A 25,112-nucleotide genomic window follows, 5' to 3' on the forward strand; every position below is an offset into this window, starting at 1 on the left:
TAAAACCCTGTTAAAACTTTAACTGCTGTGTGTGTGGCTGAATTCCCAGGTCCTCCTACATTAATCATTACACAAGTCATGTTTTTTAGGTTGTGTGTATATCTCCATGTGAATATTTCCACAATAGTGTAGTTCTCTGTACAAGGTGGGGATTTCAACAAGCTGCATTCCTGGATGTATATGTGTAAATCTTGTACATATCTTGTTTTCCAAATGTCACTTTTATGTCCAAGATTTTAGACATTGAAGAGCGTGCAAATAAAGTATTATGTGTTAATATATCACTATTATTTCAGTTATTACATGTTTAAATTAAACATGGTATATCTATCTATCTAGCATTCTGTACGCTGAGTTTTAGGAGCTTAAATATTGATTTAACATACCTTTGTGCATATGTATATTCACTGCACCTATTTTCATATGAAAGTCCATGGTTAAAGCGCTGCTCTAGAATCTTTATAAGTATGCATTGTCATTGCAACATAATTTAAAACTAACCAAACCTTTTGAAAATGTATTAAGTAAATGGAGTTCCAGCCATAGACTGTATGGCTCCAGCTATGCCTTCATTAAAATTCCAGAGGCATAGTCTGGAAATGAGTGCACATAACCCATTCAAGCACAAACAAAAACTTTTCCAAAGACTTCCTTCTAAAGGTGACATGTCTGTGAAATTGCTCCAGTCCTGTCATGTGCAAGGACAAACAACCTCTATAAGAAAATGTCTGCTTTACCACTGCAAATGGAGGATAAATATGATCAGTCTTAGATTTTTAGATGAAAACAACGGACAGGGGTTGCAAATTAGCCTTGGCTAGAAACCTTTATGCAAGGCATTTATATAATTTTATAAAGCAATGTTGTATGCATTTATCCCTGTTTGAATAAACGTGTCAATGCTCCCTCAAATGAATGTAAAATCAGCATGTCAAATATTATTTGTTGCTATGTCTGATTATAAAGATGCAACAGTGTTGGAGCAAAACTGCTTCACAATCTGGTCTACAACTTGTCCACTGAGGATTTTAATGAACAATTTAAAAAATCCATACAAGATAAATCTTAAGTCCTGACATGTTCTCTTGGGCTGTAATGAAATCTGTTTCCACTGAAATTTTTTTTTCAAATGTGCAAAATACAAAATTGGTAACTGTTTTGTCATTTTAAACATGTAACATAACTAACTTTCATTATCATTATCTTTTGACTGGCAGGTTATCTCAAACTGTTTTTTTTTTTTTTATAATTTGTATAATTATTACATACTTTATGTATTTGTTGCAGCAATTTATAAAATGTCCCCAATTTAAGGATAATTCTTTTTTATAACATTTATATTTCTCATTTATCCTAAAGATGATCATTAAGAATGTGCATGATTTAATTTTGGAGTATTGTGCATCATTTTGTTTTACTTCAAATTCAGGCTGGTTTATTATTTTTAAAAGTCTTTAATATACTGTATTTTTTGTTCTTTTCAATTATGTTTTTTTTAAAGTGTTGGTTAAATGTTTGGGGCTATTATACATAATTGTAAACTATTCAAACTTTTTTCTAATCCTTTTACCTGTTCTAGTTTGTAATAAATTGTTACTTTCATCTGTTTGGGTCATAAAGAAAAAACAAAAAGAAGAAAATCTTTCTCTTTCTATAAAAAGACTATCTATACTTTGGCGACCTCTGGTGGCCTTTATAAGGAAATAAGCAAGACACACGTATATATATAGGTGGGCAAGATACGTCTTTACGTCATCAAACGTGGACAGGAAGTAATCTGAAGCATTGGACATCATGGCAGAATACACAGACCCACGTGAGTTTTGTAAATAGTCAAACAAATTATTTAAAAACTTAAGCAGATAAAAAATTGAAACACTTTTTGTTTGGCAATGTTTGTTTTTAAGCATTTGATCACCAAATTTAGCGTTTAGTCTCGTTACACCTACGTAAGCAACACCTTTCTCAGTGTTAACGGTTGTAACGTTGATGCTATCGATATAAACGGTTTATTTTGTGGCTCTTACATTAAGAAATCTGTAAAGCAGTTTCATTTTGCCAGACGACGATAGAGCTGCCGAGGAGATGCCGGAACTCTCTGATGGAGATGATGACGCTGATGATGACCAGTGGCAGTGGATGGAGGAAGGCAATCAGCCAGTTACTTGTCTGTTCTGTGACAGGTGAGATATCATTTTCTTCCTTAGGAGTATACCAGTTATAAAAATAAACACAAGTAGGTACTTTATGAAATTAAGAGGCATGAGACATGTAGTAAATGTAGACATTTTTTTCCGGCATGCGCTCTTATTGTTTTTATTTATTGATTTTATTAGATTGCTAAGCTCTGTAGCCGCCACCCTGCAGCATTGCACAGCTGAACACCAGGTCAACCTTGCAGATGTAATAAGAAAACACAGTAAGTGCACACTGATGTCTCAGCTTAAAAAAAGACCACATGATTATTCCATCAGTTGAAGGGGATTTCCTTATCTTTTCTTCATTAGGATTAGATGATTATGGCTACATAAAAATGATCAACTTCATACGGTCAACAGTAAGTACTTTTGCCATTGCATCACATCTTTTACACACACTGCTGAGGTTTAGTGTTTCATATTTTGTAAATACTGCACTGACTTCTTTTGAATTGCCTTATAACTGATGTATTTGTTTGTGTGGTTAGAAATGTAGCTCATCTTGCCTGTCAGGGCTGCCAGATGGCCCCCTACCCTGGGAGAGTGAAGACTTCTTGCGACCAGTGTTGCAGGATGACCCGCTTCTTCAAACGGGTACTGCTACTTCTCTCTATTTAAGCACACATATGTTATTTCTATTGTTATTGCAGTTTGTTTAACGCATTTCTGTCCTGCAAGTTTTTGCATACAGCGCCATGGCTAAATATCTGCACATCTGTGATTATATTTATCAGCACTACCAAAATAGCCGTTTTAATTTAAGTCAGATTAAATAGATTTTACTACACCAGTATGAAATTTAAAAAGTGAAAGTCAAAAGCAGTAAATAAAAAATTTTCTTTGTTTTAAATTAAATCAGGCTGATCACTTGTATCATTTAAAATCTTAAAATAATTTTTTTTGCAGCCTTGTGAAGTCTGATAAATACAATAGAAACCTTTAAATAAACAGTTCACTTATAGTTACTCCAAAACTTCAACAAAAGCAAATTTAAGACAAAATAGGTCAAATTAAAGATTGCTAAGCCATTTTCATTAAAGATAAGGTAAATCAGACATTAGTGTTGTAATTTTTTTCATAAAAATGCCAAATAACATCATTCGTTCAACATTTTCTTTTCTAGTGAGGAAAAAACAAACATTTGGTCTCATATTTAAAATGATTGACTTTAAACTTTAGCTTTGTAGATTTTTTGCAACATAACTTAAATAAAAGGAATTATAAATAATCCATCCTAAATAGTCATTTTATCTCATTTAATTGACACATGATCAAATGTCTTCAATGCTCTCATCAGAACTAAGATCTTCAGAGTCTACGTGTGAGCCTGTTAACTCTGTGTACTCACAGTTCCCGCAGCTCGGTGTTTGCATTTGTGCATAAACTCCGGCCTGCATGAGAACAAACTACCTCCATGTCAGATTTCAATGGCACTCACCTCCTCTTTGGTTCTTGACATTCTCTCCAACCTCCTTTTCTTTTCTTGTAACCAGCCTTGTTTTTTACGCCTTTCAACCAAAACATGTTTCAGTCTACATGTCTTTTAGTTTATTTAAAATTAGCTCCTCATTCAGCTGCACTTTGTACAAGCATTAGTTCATAAACAACATCATTTTCCATGGATTTCCACTAGTTTCCATGAATGTATGATACATCACAGAACAGTGCTCCTGTGAATTGTAGTACTAGCAATGCCCGGACACAACTACAGGAATTTGCAGAATTTACCTGCCAAACTTAATGTATATTTAGAGCTCTTATTTCTGATTGTCAAAACTGGTGTTTATATGTAATAAAGCGGCAAACAGAAGCAAGAAGAAGATTGTTTTCCCCTAAAATATTTATCAGTGACCATGTTTGTGAGCATCTTTTATATTCTGAGGCCATTTTTAAAATCAGGTGTAAACTTGCACATGTGGCTTTACCCACTTGTGATCTGATCACCCTTATTTATTTATTTATTTTTTGTTTGTTTGTTTGTTTACAACTGTAACTAATTTTGATTGTATCCCCTGGTTAGAATAGATGTTATTTCAGATCTTGGCAGTACAGTAAGTAAACTTTAACCACAGGATGGATTACAGGCAGCTTTAGTGGTTACATTTTAAATAAAACCTCTGAATAGCTTGAGAATATTCTAGTTTATATTTTTCTCAAGTTCTTTAGCAAAAGTAAAGAGATAAAGTTTTGTCAGTTACCTAAAAAAATAATTTAATTTTACCGAAAAATCTGTTGCTTCCCCCCTCTGTGTTTCTGTCAGACCCTGAGGAGCTCTGTAGCGGTGAGGGGACGTGCTCGTCAACATGTCCGTCGTCCAGAGCTGAGCCTCACGATGTCCTCCTGCACAAGGCACAAGCTGCTGAGGAGAGAGCTCGCTGTTCAGAAGAGGCACTGGCTAGAGCCATGGAGGATCTACACAAACTCAAGTCAGTTACTTTCCAGATGTTTTTTTCAAAAGCTGGGATTCTTTAGGCTTTTGAGAACTTAGAATGTGCTTAGTGCAGTTTTTTGCTTCTGCATCACCCTCTTTGGGCCAGCAGGGGGACACAGTGAACTCAGTATGACAAACATTAAATTGACTACCTTGTGGAACAAGTTTGGAGCAAGGGGAAAGATTAAAAAAAAAAGAAGGGAAGGGAAAATTCCACTGCAGTAGGGGAGGCTGAAGTGAGGATAGGAGGTAGGTAGGGGGCAATAAGGGAAAATTACAGAAAGAGAGCTGGTGAGGTGGATGTGGAGGAGAGTTAGGAAGATGAATGCTTCCCATCTCCTCCATTTACAACTTCGTCCTGCATGAAGGCTGTGTGTGCCTTCCACTTTCTGGTTTCTGCTTTTGTCCTATGTCCTGACATGCAAAGTTACCTGCAGATTTGTCTGCCTTTGTTTCAGGCTCCTGGCCCAGGGTTTGGTGCTGAATGCAGAAACCAGTAAACCCAGTAACCTGGGCACTGTGGCTGAGCTTCGTGAGGATGAGGACGAGGCCTACTTTAGCTCCTACGGTCATTATGGCATCCACGAGGAGATGCTGAAGGTCTGAGTTGTGCAAACAAACACATGTGCATGCACTTGTCAAGCTTGCTGGTCTCATTAGTCTTGTGTGTCCTCTGGGGAAAATAAGTATCTTTACAGTGGGGGAAGCGCCTCAGCGCTTGCTGAAAAACTTTGCCGCAGCATATAAATGAGCACGATGCACAGGGCATGACAAATTCTTAAAAGTGAGAAATGAGCTATAACTGCTGCGCTCTCACGTGAACAATCACACTTGCCACAGAACATAAAAAAATTATTTTACACACTTTAAAGCACTGAAACCTAAAGTGTCAGTGCAGGCTGAAGGGGCTTCTGTGTGTTTGCATGGGTTGGGGGGGATTAGCGCTTTCTCTCTCTCCACTGCACTGTTCCACTTACTGCAGTACTTAGACATATTCCTGCTGGCTACCCTGATTGGTGCGTAGCTCTGTTAAGTTTTGCATTGCGTGTGCGTCAGTCTGAAAACTCCATCATAGCCTCGGGAGGGGCCAAAAAAACGTGACGTAGGCTTTGCAGTAGAATGCGGTCAACTGTTACTTGGGTCCGAGTCAAGTGCATCACTTATGACGCAGCCTGTGTGTGATTGAGGCCTTTTCTTTGGAAGAGGATGATGGGTCTTTTTTTTAATTTTTTTTATTTATTTAAGTCAGAGTGCTTAAACAGAAGTAATTTCCTTTATAGCAGTCTGATGACACAGAACGTTTGACTTGTGACAGCAGTTATTTATTGCGACACACCACAGCATTATGGATTTCTGCTGTTGTAAAATTTGGATAGTGACTTGCGCAAACGTCATCATATTCATCCACATAAAAAAATGTACAGATTTATTTCCACATCACTGTGGACCAAAAGTATTTTACTGTAAATTTAATAGATTCTGCAGCTTTCACCCCTCCAGAGAGTAGCTGCTTTGATTTGCGGGCAGATTTGATTGGCAGGCTAATTAGTGAGTCCTGACCTAACTTCCAAAAGGAAATTACCAGAGTCCCCTCTGGTTGTGTTCATCTCATAGATTTGCTATGAAATTTCCAAGAAATCCTCCATGTTCTGTTATGGTTTGCTGTATTCTGAACCGCTATGAATAAAATGTGTGATGGTTTGACCTTTTATGGGCGTTTATTCTTATTTTTGAATCTTCTCTCTGCAGGATAAAGTGCGCACAGAGAGTTACCGTGACTTCATGTACAGCAACCCTGAAGTGTTCAGGGACAAGGTGAGCCAATGCAATGCAACGGAGGGTGTTTGCATTCATTTGTTTACAGGTGTGACTTTGCTAGTTTAATGTGCAGTGAAGCCTATTAAAAGGTAAACACCAGTGCGTTTTCCTGAGGAGACATTAATAAGGTGATAATGTCTGATTTAAAACACAGTATAGCTTTCCATTAGCAACTTGAGTGTCGACTGCAGAGTCCTGATAACAAACACACAATCCACCGTCAAAACCCACAACACCCAACAACCTCCACAAAAATCCCCTCTAACTCCCTCCCCCATCCCATCTCTTGCTTGCTGCTTTTAGTTGCAGGAAGCAGTGGTCTGTATCATGACCATCCATTATATGGGCGGCTGATGGTTAGTGCTGGGATAAGGCTGCAGAGGAAGGAGGCTGCTTGCGTTGATGGGAACGTACATTATCCCTGTCAGGTCGACACAGTCGGCAGAGAAGGAAGCATCTCCTTCTACAGTAACCGACAGACGGAGAAGAACACATGATGTTCTTATCTCCGATAGAGAAAGAACAAAGGAGTGTGTTCTGTTGTGTCAGCAGTGTGTTGGCAACCCTCTGTGAACTCATAAAAACAGCGGGAAGCTTACTGAGAGTCACCTTAAATAGAGAAACAGCTAAAACCAGTGTTAAATATAGGTGGGTGTGTCGTCACTCTCATGTCTGAGCCATTTAACACCAGTTGGAGGTGCAGATGAACAAATCCAAGCTTGAGAAAGAAACGGTCATTTCCAACATGAAGCAAGCTCATCCTTTCAAACAAATAACTTGATTTAGATTAAATAACTAAACCTTCACAATTGGTCTACAAACACAATAGAAATCAACAGCAGCTAAACATCACTCGTCACTTATTGGTTGAGATGTGCACAGTTCATAACTTCTCCAGCAAGCCACCATGATAAATGATGCTTCTTTTTTGTGTTTTATTACAAGCGGATGCATCAGTAAAGAAGAGAAAGAGAATGTTGTTTGTATTTTAATACAAACAACTGTTAGAACAACAGTTCATCTAAGCTGAAGAAGCTTTCAGGCTGGAAAGCCAAACACTACTCAAACTGCACAGTATACTGTGTTGTGTTTATATATTTTCTTTCACTTAGAATTGAAAATATGTTTTTTGTGTGTGTATGTGTGTGTACTCCAAATAAATGTCAAAACTTTTTTACAATTAAAATCTTTAAAAAAAAAAACTTCCAAAAATCCAAAGTTTTAGTGCAGGCCTCCTGAGAAAATAGCAATTTGCAAAACATCTAGATTATACTAACAGATTTTTGCTTCCTTCTGTGTCTGTAAAACAAACTGTTTGTATTCAGGCTATAATGAGCAGCCTTGCTCATTCTTCAGTATTTAAAGTAGGAAGTATGATTGGTGGTAAGAAACCAGCTTTTTTCTGTGGTCGCTTCTGATTTAGTCTTTTTCTCTGAAACAGTGGAAGAGTCACCTAACCCTTAAAAAAATGTTGCTTTTGCTAACCTGTAAGTTTCTACATTCTCATATTTTTGCATGTTTACTCAAGGTGCATGTGTTATCACTTAAAGATTTATTTGCTGTAATTTACTTTGACTTATAAATTATGAAGCACTTGTTCTGTCTGGGGCATATAATGTGTACAAAGTTGAACAATTTGATAGCTTTCCAGAAATTCAGCTGAAATGTGTTGCAAATATTTTCCACCTTCTTATGCAGATGCATTAGTGGCGAGTGTGGACATTTGGGGCTGTATTCCTTGTGCTAGGAGTTGCTCTTAGTCATTAAAAGCTTCCCAGGGGAAATTGAAAGATTACATTTTAGTAAAATAAGTTATTCATAAAGCTCCTTAACTTTTAAAAGAGAACTTGATGTGAAAAACTTTCAGGAATAGTTGGGATGAGTAACAGTTTTAAGGGTTTCTTAAGCAGCAGAAAATGTTTTAAAGACAAAGTGAACTGCTCCAGAGCGTTGCTGAAATGCTAAAGATAAGTTTGTGGAAGGGTCATGTAAATTTCTTAGTAGAGATGTGCTTACATCTCCAACACTGCACCATGTTTTTTTTTTCTCCCTCTTCTTTTAACTAATCACAGACAAAAGAATGTGTTCTGTTCTTGGCAACAAGGTCAGCCCTGCCTCTTAACTGAGATGAGTTCTTGTCTTTGACTTGCTCAGTTTCTCTGAGATTAATCGCGAGTCAACCATAAACTAAAACTTCAGTCAAGTTAGGAGCTCCCGGGAAGGATTCTCAGAGGGTTTATTAATACAGGCCTCTTTTACGGCCTTTTGTCCCAAGCTAAGAGTACAGTCAGTCTGTGCTATAAGCTAATAGATATGTAGATGTCTAGTTGGGCACTAGGTTGTTTTTTTAGTTTGTTTTAATAGGTCAGCAGTGATGTAAATGTCTGAATCAGTCCAAAGCAGTCAAAGCTGCGGCAGCTCTATGTGAAGTTAACGGGGTGTGCCCTTAGTTTGTAAAACTGCTTACAAATGATGTCATTGTCCATGTTTATTTACAGCTAATATTCAGGACTGAATACTGGTGGGAGGCTTTCCAGAGGAAACTCCTTTTCTATCTTTCTTTTCCTGTTTTCTCAGTTTTTTTTCCCCCTCACATCTTGCCCATAAATCCACATGTAGGTGCTGATGTGTTTCACTGATGATGCAATATTAACTAATTTGAATTAACCCTGAATTGCTCTGGTATTTCCTGTGAGCCCACATTTCTGTCATTGATACACCCTGTCACACCTTCCTACCTCCTCCTATTCCCATCCTGCAGGTGGTGCTTGATGTGGGCTGCGGGACTGGCATACTGTCCATGTTTGCTGCCAGAGCCGGGGCCAAAAAGGTTCTTGCAGTGGACCAATCAGAAATCATCTATCAGGCCATGGACATCATCAGGTGAGAGACATATACACTACAGTTTCAGCATGTCACCAGAATGATTTACAAGTTAACAGAATTTAATTCTGTTATGTGATCCTCACTTTGCATATGAAAGGGAGTGTGGACTGGCATTCTTCTTTTTGTGTACAGCTAAGGATTATGGGAACAGAGGTCTGCGTGCCCTCCAGCTAGATTTTTATTTGTTGCAGTTGGTTGACTTCAATAGAGCCGCTGTCAGGAGCATCGCTGTAATGTACATAATTTACGCCAGCGGCCTGACTTGTTTGCCCCGTGTCTCTTCTCTCCTGCAGCAGCTACAGTCTGAAACCTGCAGCAACGTCCACACAAACATGTAGACAAACCCCCTGTTGGTACCTTTTTAATATACTCCTCAGTCCAATTTCAGGTTTGCTGTGTTTCCAGTTTTCCAGCAGCTGCTTCTCCACATTGGAGTCCATTTACCTCCACCACAGCCTCTGCTTTTACTGTGACTCCCTGCAACCACCATCACACCCCTGCCTCTAAAATACATTTTTGAGTTAGGGTCCATTATGACTGCCATTATTACCATTATGTAAGAGAGTGTCGTATAAGCAAAACAACACGGTTTGCTAAGAGAAAAGGACGTTTTAATTTTACAGACCACTGGCTCACTGTTCAAGTGTGTGTCGACATGCCAGCGGTGAAGATACAGGCCAAAAAAAAAAAAAAGCTGCAATTCCCCACTGCTGCTGCACCTTTTACACACTCGTTCACACAAAAGTATAAAATTGGCATTTTATATCTACTGATAGATGGTTTATAACTTTTAAAGAATTCATTTTTGTGTGTGTGTGAGAGCCATTCCTCTTGATGTGAATATCAGGATTGTAATTAAAGTGGTTCCTGTTGGTTGGACAGGAACATCCATCTCTTGTCGCTCTCCTTCAGCAAAGTTTAAATGAAAAGCTTGACGTGACTCTCCTCTTTCAGTTACTTCCTTAATGGATAATGTATAAATACCATTAAAAATTTGCCTGGAATTGTTAGATTATCTGACAGGATGCTTTACAGTGTGACAACAAAGAGGAGAAATATGAGTTTTTTTTTCTTTTTTTTTTTCCATGAAATTCAGTTTTTCATAGCAATATGAAGTTAAGATGGATTTTTAGGATGCTTTTTAGCTGATGTTTGGTCAGAGAGGGCTGATCACCTTTTTCTGAACAGTAATATAGCATGGATGATTGAAATCTGACTGTTAAAGAACATCATTACATTAAAAAAACCTGCCTTTTAGTCAGCTTCAGTGTATATAACTGTTTCAGTGAAATCATACAAACATATTTTGACTGTTTTCTAGGTTGTAATGGTAACAAAACTAATTTGTATGACAGTACTGGTTTCTCTCTCCCCTCACATACCTACAAAGCTTCACAGATACTGACACTCTCCCCAGAGTCCTGACATTGTCCTCTAAATTACCCCAATAATGAGATTACAGTGTTTCCCTCTTGTGAAAGGTAGAGGAGGAGGTGGGTTATGGGTGAGGGGTGTTGTATTCTGGGAGGAGGTGATAGCGGCAGTGGAAGAGCAGCTGAGAGGGGGGGAAAGACAGTTTTAGATAAGGATCGTTGCTAGAGAAATGCTTTCTGGGCTACTGTGAGTAATTGTTCTGTCCTCTGTAACATTAACTGCCATGATAATGGAATATTCACAGAGATTGATATCCAAACTGGCCGCTTTGAAAGGAAGGATCATCTAAACAGCAGTACTGATCTTATACAGTCCGTAGCGGAGGCAGCCAGACATATTGCAGAGTCACAGTTAGTTTGGTCCTTTTTACATTCGCATTTGCTTCTGAAAAGACTGGATATGCACCGAAAATGCAGGTTCACCAGAGAATTTTTTAATTTCTTGAAAACATAGGAAATGTTTTGTTAGAAATTGAGAAATACAACATGTACAGTGCATTAATATTTTAGTGAGTTGTTTTTTTTCTGTTAACATGAACGCTTTTCAATTGACTAGTTATCAGTTCGACTGCTTTTATATCCAGACAAAGAGGGGAAAAAACACCAAAAGAAGTAAATAAAAATATGAAACCATGCAGATTGACACATAATTATACCTCACATTATTTTATGTAAGAAATTTTAATGTAAGAAAATTTTAAGGAAAAAGCCTAAATTAAAATATATAGGTACAGTTCTTGAAGGGGTATGATAAAGTTTTTGATTTTATTTTTATTTTCACTTTATCTGATGTTAGGGAAAGATAAAATGGACATTTCATTCATTCATTAAAAGGCCTAAGCAACCAGTTTTGATTTTTTTGAACTACTAGAACTTTTATCAATTGATTTAAGATCATTTAGCCTGACTGAACATTAAACTTCAAAAAATTAATAATTGAATAACACAAGAATAATGTTATTATTGTTATTTTCTTATTGTTATTGTTGTGCCAGGCTGCTGGGCATCTTTTCCATTTATTACATGCTATGCAAAACAAACAAAAAGAAAACAAACGTGTGTCAGTGCTCTGCTGTTTAGGTCATTGAGTCAGTGAACAAAAAAAAAAGCTAGCAAAAAGTGCTCTTTTTATGGTCTTTCTCTAAATACAAGGGGAAAAATGAAAAGAAAAAAAATAGAAATCTAACAAAGATTGCCGGATCAGCTGATCTGAGCCAGTCAGGCTGAAAATCGGATGATTCCAGTAACTCACCGATCAGTCAGTGCGTCCCTAATTAGAGGCATGAGCAAGTCCTCAGACTCCTGTGTGTTTCCCACAGGTCCAATCAGCTGGAGGACAAGATTACTCTGATCAAAGGCCGCATTGAAGACATCAAGCTCCCTGTGGAGAAGGTGGACATCATTGTCTCCGAGTGGATGGTTAGTAATTATTTAACTTCCTGTCATTTTAAGTTACAACTCCAAACAAGTCTTCAAACAGTACCTGAGCTAGACATATTACAGGCTTAGATTTCTACAGCTGGATCACAACAGCTGCTTGCTGTCTTCAAAGAATTATTTTTATGTATATTTATCCTTTATTGCCAGCAAATGTTGAATGTGTTAAAGCTTAATCAAACCTACTGCTGTGAAAATAAAATAAAAAATTAATAAATAAATAAACTCTTCAGGCATGAGGCCTGTTACATTTACAGCTTCATCAGTCTGTTAAAGCAGTGACATACAGACGTTTGGACATTGTTCACTTTTACGGTAATGTTCCTCGAGTCACACATCTCTCTGAGTAGTGTTGTTGACATAACAGTTCGTATCAGCCTCACATGGCAGCTGTGGTTGTGTGAAACATCAAATCTGTATCTGCTGTAAATCTCACATTTCCAGATGTTTAACTATCACTGTGCTAAAGGGTTCTTACTGGCTTCTTATTTGCTGGGATTTTGTTGCATTTTAGAGGAATTAAGGCAGTTTTTGCAAATACCACACAATTCAATCTTTTCCCTGTACTCGGGTTTACTGCCTTCACCACTGTGCATGCACAGTCTTCTCTAACAAAGAACAGAAGCTGCAAAGTGGGCTCTGCTTGACTGCTGTAGCAAACAATAATCATTGTGTTTTTCAGTTGATTAGGCGCAGGCATTGTAAAACAGCTTACGTACTGCATCAAATAAAAGGTAATGAAAATCATGAAATAATCATGAAAATTGTCCTGTGCTGCAATGATTAAACATGACCTGTGAATGTAGTTAAAAAGCTGCTCCTGAAAACTCCTGAAGTTTACATCCATGCATCGTCTTTTCTACTGCTGTTGTATAAAAACATGGATGTGTAGTGGCATTAAACACCCTCTTTTTTCAGCTGTTGAACTTCTTAATATTCATGGTTAAAATCCTCTGATTGGTTGGTTTTTGGCCTGGTGGCATCAGTTACATCAACATAGCGATGTGTTGTGTGATTGGGGACTTGTATGTTGTATTTGATTCCTTATTTTCCTAATCCAGACTTTCTGACTAGGTTTTCTGCTCTGTGCACCATAGCACATTTGGAAATATAATCAGTTCTTTAAAGTGGCCACGGTCATTTTCCATGAGCATGTTGTAGTCACAACGGAACATAATCCTGGATTTACTTTACAGGTGCTTTGACAAAGTTTATTAATGTAAACCACACCAGTACTGAACATGTAAGATTGTTTTTAGGTTAGTCAGGCTTGTTAGGGGCTGGTGGGCATATTCCCATCCAATATGCATGAAGTCATGTGTGTTCACATTTAATTCAGTATTGTCTTTTACCAGCCAATGAGCATGAATAATCTAAGGCCCTAGCAAGAGTGGACCATGATTTAAATACAGCGTCATATAAAAAAAAAAAGGGGGCTAAATTTGACCATGAGCTTTTTTGAATATCTAACCGGGAAGTGCAGTCTTCCTTCCCCTTGATGGCCATTTATCAGTGAGATTCTCTAAGGTGATACAGGCAGGATGGCCAAAGTTGAATGCACTGCTGAAGTCATCCCTAATTCATGAGCATCCCATATCTGTCCCTCCTCCACCCCACCCACATCCATCGTAAAATCCCAGGGTCAAATGCCCAGGTCGCCAGCCAGAGCCTTCCCATCCTGTCGCTGGGGAAATTGAAATTCGGTGGCTGACACGGCGTTGGAACAGTGAAGGATAGGGGGCGTAATCTCTGATGACACTGGCTCACATTGCGCTAATAAATCTAAGAATTCCCCAGTCACTTCTCATCAGGACAGTGATGGCAGACATTTCTCAGATTGGCTATGGCTTCCATAGCTGCCCTTCAATCTGCCAGTATAAAAAGGAAAAATGACAGTTGAGTACAGAGCTGGTTGTCTGGCCAGTGTCTTTAGACTGTATTCAACTTTCCTGACTTTTCTCTTATATCCAGGTTGTGTCATGAGAGTGTGGGGATGTTGGTACTTTTTCCTTTAACAGAATATGACAACCTATCTGTTTTACACGTCTTTGAAAGTTACTGCCTATGAAATCCTACAATTGCAAAACAAACTGTGTGCATATATATATATATATATATATATATATATATATATATATATATATATATATATATATATATATATATATATATATATATGCTGGATTGTCTCAGAGGCCCCTGAGACAATCCAGCACATAACTGCAGGGTGTAACATGCTGGCAGGGAAAGCTTACAAGGAGCGTCATAACCAAGTGGCTGGTATAGTGTACAGGAACATCTGTGCAAAGTACAGACTGGAAGCCCCGAGGTCAAGGTGGGAAACACCTCCGAAGGTGGTAGAGAATAACCGAGCTAAGATTCTGTGGGACTTCCAGATCCAGACCGATAAAATGGTAATGGCAAACCAGCCGGACATTGTGGTGATGGACAAACATCAGAGGAAAACCCTCAAGTTCCCAGGCCTCTGGTAGAGGACCTGAGCTTGGATGGATGAGAGACCGCCCACGGAGGGCGAGGGGACAACTACATATTATTTTTTATTTCTTTAGGGTAGTAACTTTGGCAACTGTAAAAGTTACTCTTCCTTGCTGGTTGTTTCACTCAGACATAGTGAATTCTGCGAGATGCCAGAGGAGCTGTTTGTTTTTTCCCCTTTCATAGGTTGTTTATCTGTTACTTCCAGGACATAGCTACAGCCTCTCCCAACACATCAAGAACTTTAATTTAAGTTGCCTTGTGCTTCATTAAAGTCACCTTGATTGTTGTTGTACTCATTTTATGGGAAATTATGAAGAGACAAGCCAACGTTAAAATGATTCACTTAGGTTCTTCTTACTTAGGTTCACTTAGATTAGCCTTTTTTTTTTTTTTTTGGAAGATCAGAGCTAAAAACAAATATCTGCATTCTAGTAAGTCTGAATAGAAGTATAGTTTGCTTAATCTGTTGCCGCACAACAGTGTGAGTAAACTGAAATTTCTTGAATTAATAGATTCACAGGTTCATGGTCTGTGGATGAAGAGAGAGTCATTGATTTACTCTGACAACAGAAACTAACTCGCCTTTAAAAATAAAAGGAAAACAAGAGCTGCATTCATCCGTCATCATGTTCTCTGTCCTGAATAGCAGTCTGTATTGAGTGGATGGCATCTGATAAAAAATCTGTGGTGCTTTGAAAAGTTGTTAATTTCAGAGGACCTGTAAATAGATGGATTGGTGCTATGATGGGGGGGTACAAATAATAAATTCATTATGATCCCATTGCAAAAATTATCTACTATCTAATTAGACTTAACTTTGTTTTCTGACATTTTCATTTTTAAAAGGCTCCAATAAAACTGTTTTGAGTATATTAATGGTTCTTAATTCTTTTACCACGTTTGAAAGAAACACTTCAACATCTTGGAGGAAATTTAAAAATTTTTTTTTTATTGATTTCATTATGAGAAAAACAAAACATTACATTTTTAAGTTCAGTAAAGAGCTCAGTGTAAATCTGACAGAGGTAAGCGGGCAGATTGGTTGGAGATGATGGTAAAACTGCCGTTCAAGCACACTCCCCAAAACTGGACAATACAAGATGGAAAAATGTTCCCTGGTCCGATAAGTCTGCATTTTAGCTCCAAATTCAGGCAGCAGGGTCAGAATTAGATGGAAACAACATGGAAACATCCTGCCTTGGACCAATGCTACAGGCTTCTACTGTTACTGGTGTGGGGGATATTTTCTTTGCCCATTTTGGGCCACTTGGTACCAACAAGGCATAGTTTAACCACCACAGTTCACCCGAGTATTGTTACTGACCACATCCATCCCTTTAAGACCACAGTGTACCATCTTCTACCATCTGCTGTATCTATTATACAGCTACTTCCAGCCATATAATGAATCATATCACAAAGCTCAAATCATCTCCAACTGCTTTTTTGAACATGACAATGAGTTCACTGGACTCCAACGGCCTCAACAATCACCAGATCTCAATCCAGCAGAGCAGCTTTGGGATGTGGTGCAACGGGAGATTCTCATCATGGATGTGCAGATGACAAATCTGCAGCAACTGTGTGAAGCAAAATGGAGCATAATCCCTGAGGAATGTTTCCAACATATTGTTGAATCTATGCCACTAAGAATTAAGGAAGTTCTGGAGCAAAAGTGGGTCCACCCAGTACTAGCAAGGTGCCCAGTGCTCAACCTAATAAAGTGGCCAGTGAGTAGATCTTGAGTGCTTTGTATGGAGTATTCTGTTAATTGACAAAGATGAGTGAAAGAATTTCAGGTCAGCTGTAGTAGTTGGAGTGAGCAGACAGGCGGTGGTTAAAGGGGAAATGGAGATGGTTGATGAATGTGTTGTATTTGTGGTGGTGCTGAAGAAGGAGAAGGGGGCAAATGAGTGTCTGTCCTTTGTGGCAGCGCTTGAGAGACTGCCTTCAGCAGCGCCTCTGTCATTTCATAACTCACAACATTGATCCTCTTTCTCAGCAAGCCAGAAAACAGTTTGGAGTAGATAAGAGAGCGGGGAGCTGTCAAGGAGGAGGAAAGCAGAGTTCCCCAAAGGCCAAATAAAGACGGCCGTCCTGAGATCAATCACGGACGATGACTGATAGTGGTAATGACACGGACTTAAAAATACAGACTTGAAAGTAGGACATTTGGAGAGTTTGCTTTAACAAACTTTGCCATATAGCGTCTAAAGTCTATAAAATGAGCAATGAAAAGTTTTATGCAGTAGTGAAAAAAAATTCACTTGGTAAACTTGTACTGAAATGTACAAACTTGGATTCAACCAGTCAACATGCAGTTTTTGCTGAAGACAATTTATACTTTATTTTTGTGCATTGACAGTTTCCTGTTTTTAAGAAAATGTTTGTGGCACGCTTTGGTCAAACATAGCACAGATGTTATACTATTTCACCTTTTTTCAGCCATGACTTTACACTTATACTTGAACCCACCCATTTTTGAGCATGGATTGACCCATTTGAGTCCACTTTACCCCATCCTACAAGATGTGCTTTGACTTTTGGTAGTTCTCAGTAACAACTGGATCATATTACCATCATATAATGAAGCGTTAGGACCCAGGTTTAGAGCTCACACTAGTGCTCAACTCAAGTTTTTTATTCTGAAATACTTTGGCTATGTTCACATGAACAAGCATTTTCCCAAATTTTACTTCCCCTGTTTCATTTCCCGAAGGAAATCATGTATACACGCACCTTTCACAAAGAAAGTGTGCCTACAGAAAAATCCCAGACAGCATTAAAATGCTGTCAGGAGCAGCATCAGGAGCATATCATCGTCACTGTTTATTTTACACGAATACAATCAAATGAATACAGTTATTAATGATAGTTATAATAAAGCTTAATCTACTAATGTAGCACTTCTAAACAATGTTAAAGTTTTCCTCAAAGCAGCTGAGAAATAAACAGTTAAACAAGTTCAGATAACGATATCAAACATGACTGAGCTCCACTAACGTCCACTGTCACCAGAAAGAATTTAAATAATTATATATTATAAGAAGGTTTAAAAGGTTATCTGATAAAGGTATCAACAATAAAAAAAGATTAGTGCCAACACTATCCTGGCTATGTCTACCATTGCCATGTAAACAAAGGAGTTGAAGGTACATATTGTGAAGTAAGGCACACAGTTTGCAGCCCCAATCTGACAATATGAGCGAAAAATGCCAATTTCCTGTCTACACGTAAACAGCACAGTCAGATTGAAATGCATTGACCATAAAGTTGATTTTACATGCCCCTAAACTGTGCTTGCATAGATGAAAGGTGCAAATCTGCTTCTGTAAAAATACTCATGTATGTGTGAACATGACCTTCACTACCGTCTTCACTTTGACCAGGGACAGTTTCTGATTCCTTTATCTTTTTGACAATTAGAAGTCAGATTCTCTACTTAAGATACATTAAAATTATTGATTTATTTTTAGCTAGTACAGGCATGGGCAACTCTAGTCTTCAAGGGCTACTGCTCTGCAGGTTTTAAATGTTTGTCTGATTCAACACACCTGACTCAAATTAATAGGCCATTGTGCAGAACTTGACAGGCTATTGGATCCATTTAATCTGAATCATGTGTGTCAGAGCAACCTGCAGGACTGTAGCCCTTGAGGACCGGTTTAGCCCATGCCTAAGCTGATATCTTTAAGTTATCTAGCTGCTAATGAGAATTCACTGTCAATGGACAAATTAATTTGGCTAGAGTAAGTGTTTGGACTTCCCAATTCTAAGGTACAGAAAATTATTTTTTACATAATATGTCCTCTTTAAACACTTGTCAGTGTGATTTCATTTAAATAATTAAACACTGTGTACTAGACTGGTCATCTTCCAAGGTAGATGTATCTGATCTCTTGACAGGTACTGTATCCTTAACTTTTACAACTGCATTCACCGCAAATGAATGATACAGAAACTGTCAGTTGACTTTTCCGTGAAAAATATATGCAGTCACCTGCAGCAGAAATTATAAATGGTCCTTTTCATCTCGGTGTGTGTACACTGGCATGAGCCAGTATCCCTGAGTAGTGAGCTTATTACTCACTTTGAAGATGCTCCAAGAATGTTAAGTTAGTTCTGAGCAACAGCAAATGTTCCTCATGTTTCTTTAAAATATGAAAACAACCCTGAACAGTGTTCAAGACCCAGTTCAACTTCACTGCTGATGTTTTACCTTGAGATGAACAAAGTTTTTACCACAAAACACCTTATTACTGCTCACAAAAACACATCATTGGACTTAATGTGTGCCGTTATGGTGTGAAGTCAAATTAATGGTGCCCTTACCCTTTTTAACCTCATTATCTGTGCTGGGAACCTCACCTGTCTGAGAAAAGGGTGGCAGTCATCCGTCATCCTGTCCTTCAGTCTGACTGACTGTCAATCACACACACACCAAAGGTCCAAACACATGTACTCACTGAGGCTCAGGCAGGAAAAAAAAAAAAAAAAAGATTCCTCCATATACACAAACAGTGTCAGTGCCACAGCTGTATCCATGCACTAATGAGGATTTATTGGCTTTATTCACTTCCAAAAGGCCCTTTTAAATATTCCACAAAGTGGCTTTTAGTTGGCTGTCTGTTTTACAAACTTCTGATGCGTCTGTCCCAGTTAGGTAGAACAAAAAACACAGTTCCCAAGTTAACTTAATTTTACACTGTAAAGATGTAAAGAAATGAAAACTGCTACCTGCTCTTAACACCTACCTTCTGTGTGCAGCGTCAAATTGTGTAATCGGTATGCAGTTCCATGTCACATGACTGCATTGATGCAAGTTTTGATCAGTTGCAGCTCAGCTTGGCATCAATGGGAACATAAGGCCTGGAAGGCAGTCTGGTCACGTGGGGCAGAAGCACATTCCAGGAAAACTTTTTTTTTTTTTCTGGGATCTGAAAACACTCCCAACAGTTTGAGCATAGGTCCGAAAGGTCATACACAGACAGGCAAAAGTCAGTATACTTTTCCAAGGGGGTAGGCAAGAATTGGTGGTTATAGATCAGAGCAGGGGTCGGTGTCCAGATAATCACAAAGAGAGGAGGAAAGATCCGTTCAGGTTGAGGCAAGGACGTGGCTTGGTCGGTAACAAAACAAACATAGAAAACAAACGCTGGATCTCAACTTGGCACAAGGCTGTCGATCATCTGGCAGGGCATCTGGTAGTTCTGAGCACAGGTGAGGATAGTGAGCAATCAGGGAAGCCCAGGTGGAACGAATGAACCTGATTAAGGCGGCAATCACTAAAGGCTTAAAAGAAACATGAACCATGACACACCTGACCTCTGGTAGTTAGATGTATACAAAATTTGTGTTGTAGCTCTTAGGTCAATGAGTATAAGGCTATTACTACACACAGTCGGAAGGGCTTTAATAATCTTATCTACAAGTTGACGTCATAAACTATTGTGTCCCACCAGAAACGATCCTAGACCCCTGAGAGTCTTGTTCACCCCTGACAGTTCAAATGAGAGCTATGACAAAAAGACAGTACCTCTGTGACTAGGTGACCCAGAACAAAAAGGCGATCCCTGGGACAGTTGTCTGGTATTGGGTGTTGTTGGCGGGCCTCTGTAATCCTTCTCTCCTAATCAAGTCTGGTAACTGTCAACTGAGTGGATGAAGGCAGGATGTAACCTGCGCCTTCCTCAGACTGCCCCTTCTCGGGGGACTCATGGATTGTGGAGAGCGCATCAGGCTTAATGTTCTTGGTTCCAGGTCTGTAATAAAGAGTAAAGTTAAACCGGCAAAAGAGCAAATCCCACCTGGCCTGTCTGGGGTTAAGTCTCTTAGCTGACTTAAGATATTCTAGGTTCTTGTGATCAGTCCAAACACTGAAAGGCTCTGTAACCCCCTCCAACCAATGTCTCCACTCAAGTGCCAGCTTAATGCCAGTAGCTCTTGATCTCCCACATAATTTTTTTCAGCTGCAGACAGGCTTCTGGAAAGAAAGCACAGGGGTGAGTTTTGTCATCTATACATCTGATTCGGTATAGCCCCAACTCCTGAATCTCAAGCGTCAACTTCTATGAACTTTTGAGAGGGTCCGGAGAGTGGAGAACAGGTACTGAAGTGAAGAAGTTTAAGTGTGTGAAAGCATGATTTGCTAGGTCATTCCAGACAGACTTGCTCTTAGAAGATGTGAGGGCATGAAAATGTGAAGCAACAGAACTGTAGTTCCTAATGAACCTCCATGAGAAGTTGGCAAAGCCCAACAACCTCTGGAACTGTTTACAACACTGGGGAATCAGCCATTCCTTAACAGCCGCAATTTTGCTGGGATCCATGGAGATCTTGTTCAGGGCAACGACAAATCCTAGAAATTATAGTTTCTAGGTAATTCACACTTCTCTACCTTAACTGTTGCTTTGCAAGAGATGGAGAATGACTGCAAGGGAATGTTCTATACATGGGGGGAGATCCTTGGAAAAAGAAAAATCAGAATGTCAAAGTATACAAAAACAAATAATCCAATCATGTCCCTGAGCCCATCATTGCCCAACATCTGGAAAACTGCAGGAGCGTTAGACCAAAAAGCATTAATACTCAGTGTCCTGTAGGAGTGTTGAATGCCATTTTCCATTCATCTCCCTCTTTGATTTTGATGAGGTGGTAGACATTTCTGAGATCAGGTTTGGTGAAGATTGTGTGAGTCCTTGCATGTGTTCAAAAGCAGTGTTCATGAAGGTAAGAGGGTAAAGGCTCTTAATAGTTCTCATTAAGTCCTTTGTAGTGTGTGCATGGTCCAAGAGATCCATCTTTCTTGCACCCCTAAAAGCCTAGCACCAGCAAGTGATGTTGAGGGATGCATGATTTCCACCTTGAGGGAATAATCTATGCAAGTTCATAGCCGGAGTCTCAGGCCCAGAAAGAATACAATTGTCCCCTGGAGGGAAAATTCCAGACATCAGTGGTGTAATAAGACTGATGGGGGAGTTTTTTTTTGTTTTGCAATGTGTGAGTCTTTGGTACCTTTGTGAAGCAGCTTGTCTTGGTTATGTTTTTTGGAACTCCTAATGACTGTCAGCTTAGTTTACCTGTAAAAGCTGTAAGAAATTCTGTTGCACTTCTGTACAGGTGTAGCAGTTGGTTGTCTGGTGTTAGGTTGAATTGAAGGGTCGTTGCCATCTACTGTATCCGTCTCTTCTTTTACTTCTCACCATTACCGTCTTTTCTCCTTTCAGGTCCAGCAAGATTACATAACTTCCATAAATCTAAATAAGATAAAGTAAAAGATCAAGAGGAGCCTTATACCCATAAAGCTCCCCTTGACAAAGAACTTGTTTGATACGACAGCAGCCAGACCATTGTATTTGCTACAATGCTGGACAGGACAAGTTTATATTTAAAAAAAAAACCCACCACACAACAACAAATACTTGCTGCAGTTGACCATTTATTTGTAGTTGCCTGCAAAATGAAACGATGGGTGAGGATTTGATCAATCTTTTGATTCAGTAGGTGCCTCACCCCTCTTAACTGATTCTGGCCCTTTAAAGGACACCAGGAAAGCTGATGACCATTCTCCACAATAGAAACATTCCTTCCTTGAATCTCCTCTCATGGGGAGGCAGTTGGGTCCGTCCAATCTACATGGGTTCCCCATCCACCATAGAGGAAGGCGACAAGATGGCACTGGCCTGATCCTTGATTCAGAGTAATGGCCCTGGTTAATTCGACTCCTCTCCATCTTATGCTCTTGAAGCCTCTGATCAATCCGGGTAGAGTGTCTCCAACTCAGCCAGACTCCTGGGGACATCCTTGCAAGCTCATCCTTGTTCTCCTCGTTGAGCCCCTGGTAAAATATGTTGAACACTTCATTCTAATAACTTTCTGTGGAAAGAGTATGGAAATAAATTATGTATTCAGTTACAGATCTTTTGCCTTGTATTAACATTAACAACCTTCGAGCTGCCTCTCTCGTGGGTAGTGAGTCGCTCTGCCTTTCAGCTGCCCCAAATAATTTGGCCTTGCCAGACAAAGAAATCTGAGACTTGCTCAATCGGTGAGGAAAGATGAGGGCTGGAGCTCAAACTGTATTTCACATTGGGTGAAAAATAGTCAACACTGACTCTGCTTACCTCTGAATACCTCGGATGGAAGTAGACGTGGTTCCTGGGTTGGTGGGATCCGACACAAGGACGACGTTTCAGGAGAATGGGATGACTGCGCCGCTTGTGGATCAGCCGTTGTCGAGAGACTCACCAGGATTGTGATCTCCTGCATATTAGATTTAAATGTGTTTATTTTTTTTTTAAACGCATGAGCGACACACCTGTGTGGGTGATGGGTCCATCTTGGCCAAATTATGCTGTGATGACCTTGAGGACCCGGAAATGCAGCCACACACAAGAGTAAATGTTTAAACAGAGGTTGCTCATTTTGAGGAATGAGAGGATGGTGGTTGATAATCAGATCCTAGAATGGTAGTTTGGTCACGTGGGGTGGAAGCACATTCCAGGAAAGCTTGGTTCTGGGATCTGAAAACACTCCCAACAGTTTGAGCATAGGTCCGATAACCAGATGCGTGGTCAGGACAACAGGCAAAGGTAATACACAGAGAAGCAAAGTCAGGATACTTATCCAAGGGGGTAGGCGAGAATTGGTGGTCATAGACCAGATCCTTTGAGGGCAAGGCAAGAGTAATCCTGGGACGTGGCTTGGTCGGTAACAAGAAAACAAACGCTGGATCTCAGCTTGGTACAAGGCTGTCGATAATCTGGCAGGAAAGGGAAGGAGAGACTGGAGAGAGTTTAAGTAGGGCTGAGCACAGGTGAGGATAGGGAGCAATCAGGGAAGCCCAGGTGGAACGAATGAACCTGATTAAGAAGGCAATCGCTACGGGCCTAAAAGAAACACGAACCATGACACACCTGACCTCTGGCAGTTAATGTATTAAAAATTGTGGGTTGTGGCTCTTAGATTATAAAGCTATAACTACACACAGTCGGAAGGGCTTTAATTATCTTATCTAAAAGGTGTACCCGTTTTACAAAAAACAGTGATTAATTCCCTTTGTTGTAAAAATTGGTTAATTTTACCCTTGCAGTATTATATGTGATACTTGATCCCCCCATTTCATTTGTCATTTTTTCAAAGTTTATTTCAAACAATTTTGTACTTAACAATAAAAAATTTGCACACTTCCCTCCCTCCCTCCTCCCAAGAAAACATAAATAAATTAAACAAAACACCACAATATTTCTGGCTTCAAACATTGTCATACCATCTTCACCGTCCTTTGTTAAACTGTTGTTCTTCAAGCTTATATTTATTTAATATTTTCATTTTGTACCTATAAGTAAGGAATTTATTTTAATGTTGCAAGGAATATTTTTAAAAAGGTGTTTGTACTTAAGAAAAATTATTAATGCATTTACATTTTATTTTCTCCAGTTTTCAAGCTTAACTTTAACTAATAATAATAATAATAAAGAAAAAAGCAGAAGAAAAACAATTACAACCTGAAAGCTGATTCTTGACTTGATCTTAATCTTAAACGAGTGATTGAATCCTGAAGTTTGGCTATTGCTTTGTCAACATTTGGTAGTTTAAAGAGGCACTACGCAACTTTCCTACCTTAAAACTCCACATTCTGGACTCATTTGACGGCACAGTGATATCTGTGGTATGCATTTCTGGAGCCTTCGCTGTACAGCAGCGTCCAGAGGCTGAAAGACTGCACTGTACAACTACTACTTCCGGGATGCTGCGTGACATTGTGGCTGAGTTTCACGTGTTAGCAAGTGAATATCAACACACTGACCGTTTTCAACTTGGCTGATTCAGCAAAGAAACGCAAAATGACATTATCAGAGAAAGAGAGGAAATGAAAGAGAGAAAGGCACAGAGCAAAGGCTAAGACATTTATAGGCTGGAGAGAGCTGTGGACAGGTACAGGTAGGATGCAAGATAGATGGCGAATTAAACGTCAATAGGGGGTGCGTCACTGACTAAATCTGCAAAAGTTCTGTAGTGGGGCTTTAACTGACTGCTGTGTACCAGAAACAGTCCAACTTTTGCCGTGGTTGAATCTTAACAGTTTGATCTGTATCAGTGTCACTCAGATCCTTTAGGCTTATCCAATTTTTACTATTTGAACCATAAAAAGTGTCAAAAACAGAGATTATTGCCCATTTGCCCAGCAAATGGCTTTGTAAAGATATGATTTATTTAACATATGCATGGTATATATTTTTTATGTTTGAAGAAATCTTTTATTTTCTTTTAATCAAAAGTTTTCTTTTGTAGGGAAGAGGGAGTTTTTTTTCCCCAATCAGAAATATTAATAAATTCATTCATTAATCAGATTTATTTTTTAAGGTTTTAAGCACATTTTGAACTGTGTTTTCAGTGATCATAGTTTTT

General features: G+C 39.0%; 1 protein-coding gene across 1 annotated transcript in view; it reads left to right on the forward strand.

Annotated features, from left to right (window-relative positions):
* Positions 1 to 1,707: 1,707 nt before the first annotated feature.
* Positions 1,708 to 25,112, forward strand: part of prmt3 (protein arginine methyltransferase 3) — an 86,591-nt gene continuing 63,186 nt past the window's right edge. Inside the window, exons 1-10 of the mRNA XM_041987391.1 lie at positions 1,708 to 1,816; positions 2,063 to 2,183; positions 2,337 to 2,419; positions 2,508 to 2,557; positions 2,687 to 2,792; positions 4,459 to 4,624; positions 5,088 to 5,229; positions 6,379 to 6,444; positions 9,209 to 9,330; positions 12,086 to 12,185. Of these exons, the coding sequence (XP_041843325.1) occupies positions 1,795 to 1,816; positions 2,063 to 2,183; positions 2,337 to 2,419; positions 2,508 to 2,557; positions 2,687 to 2,792; positions 4,459 to 4,624; positions 5,088 to 5,229; positions 6,379 to 6,444; positions 9,209 to 9,330; positions 12,086 to 12,185 (978 nt within the window). The 5' untranslated portion in view covers positions 1,708 to 1,794. The remainder of the gene's footprint in view (positions 1,817 to 2,062; positions 2,184 to 2,336; positions 2,420 to 2,507; positions 2,558 to 2,686; positions 2,793 to 4,458; positions 4,625 to 5,087; positions 5,230 to 6,378; positions 6,445 to 9,208; positions 9,331 to 12,085; positions 12,186 to 25,112) is intronic.

The sequence above is a fragment of the Melanotaenia boesemani genome, chromosome 1 (assembly GCF_017639745.1).
Source record: "Melanotaenia boesemani isolate fMelBoe1 chromosome 1, fMelBoe1.pri, whole genome shotgun sequence".
Classification (NCBI taxonomy): domain Eukaryota; kingdom Metazoa; phylum Chordata; class Actinopteri; order Atheriniformes; family Melanotaeniidae; genus Melanotaenia; species Melanotaenia boesemani.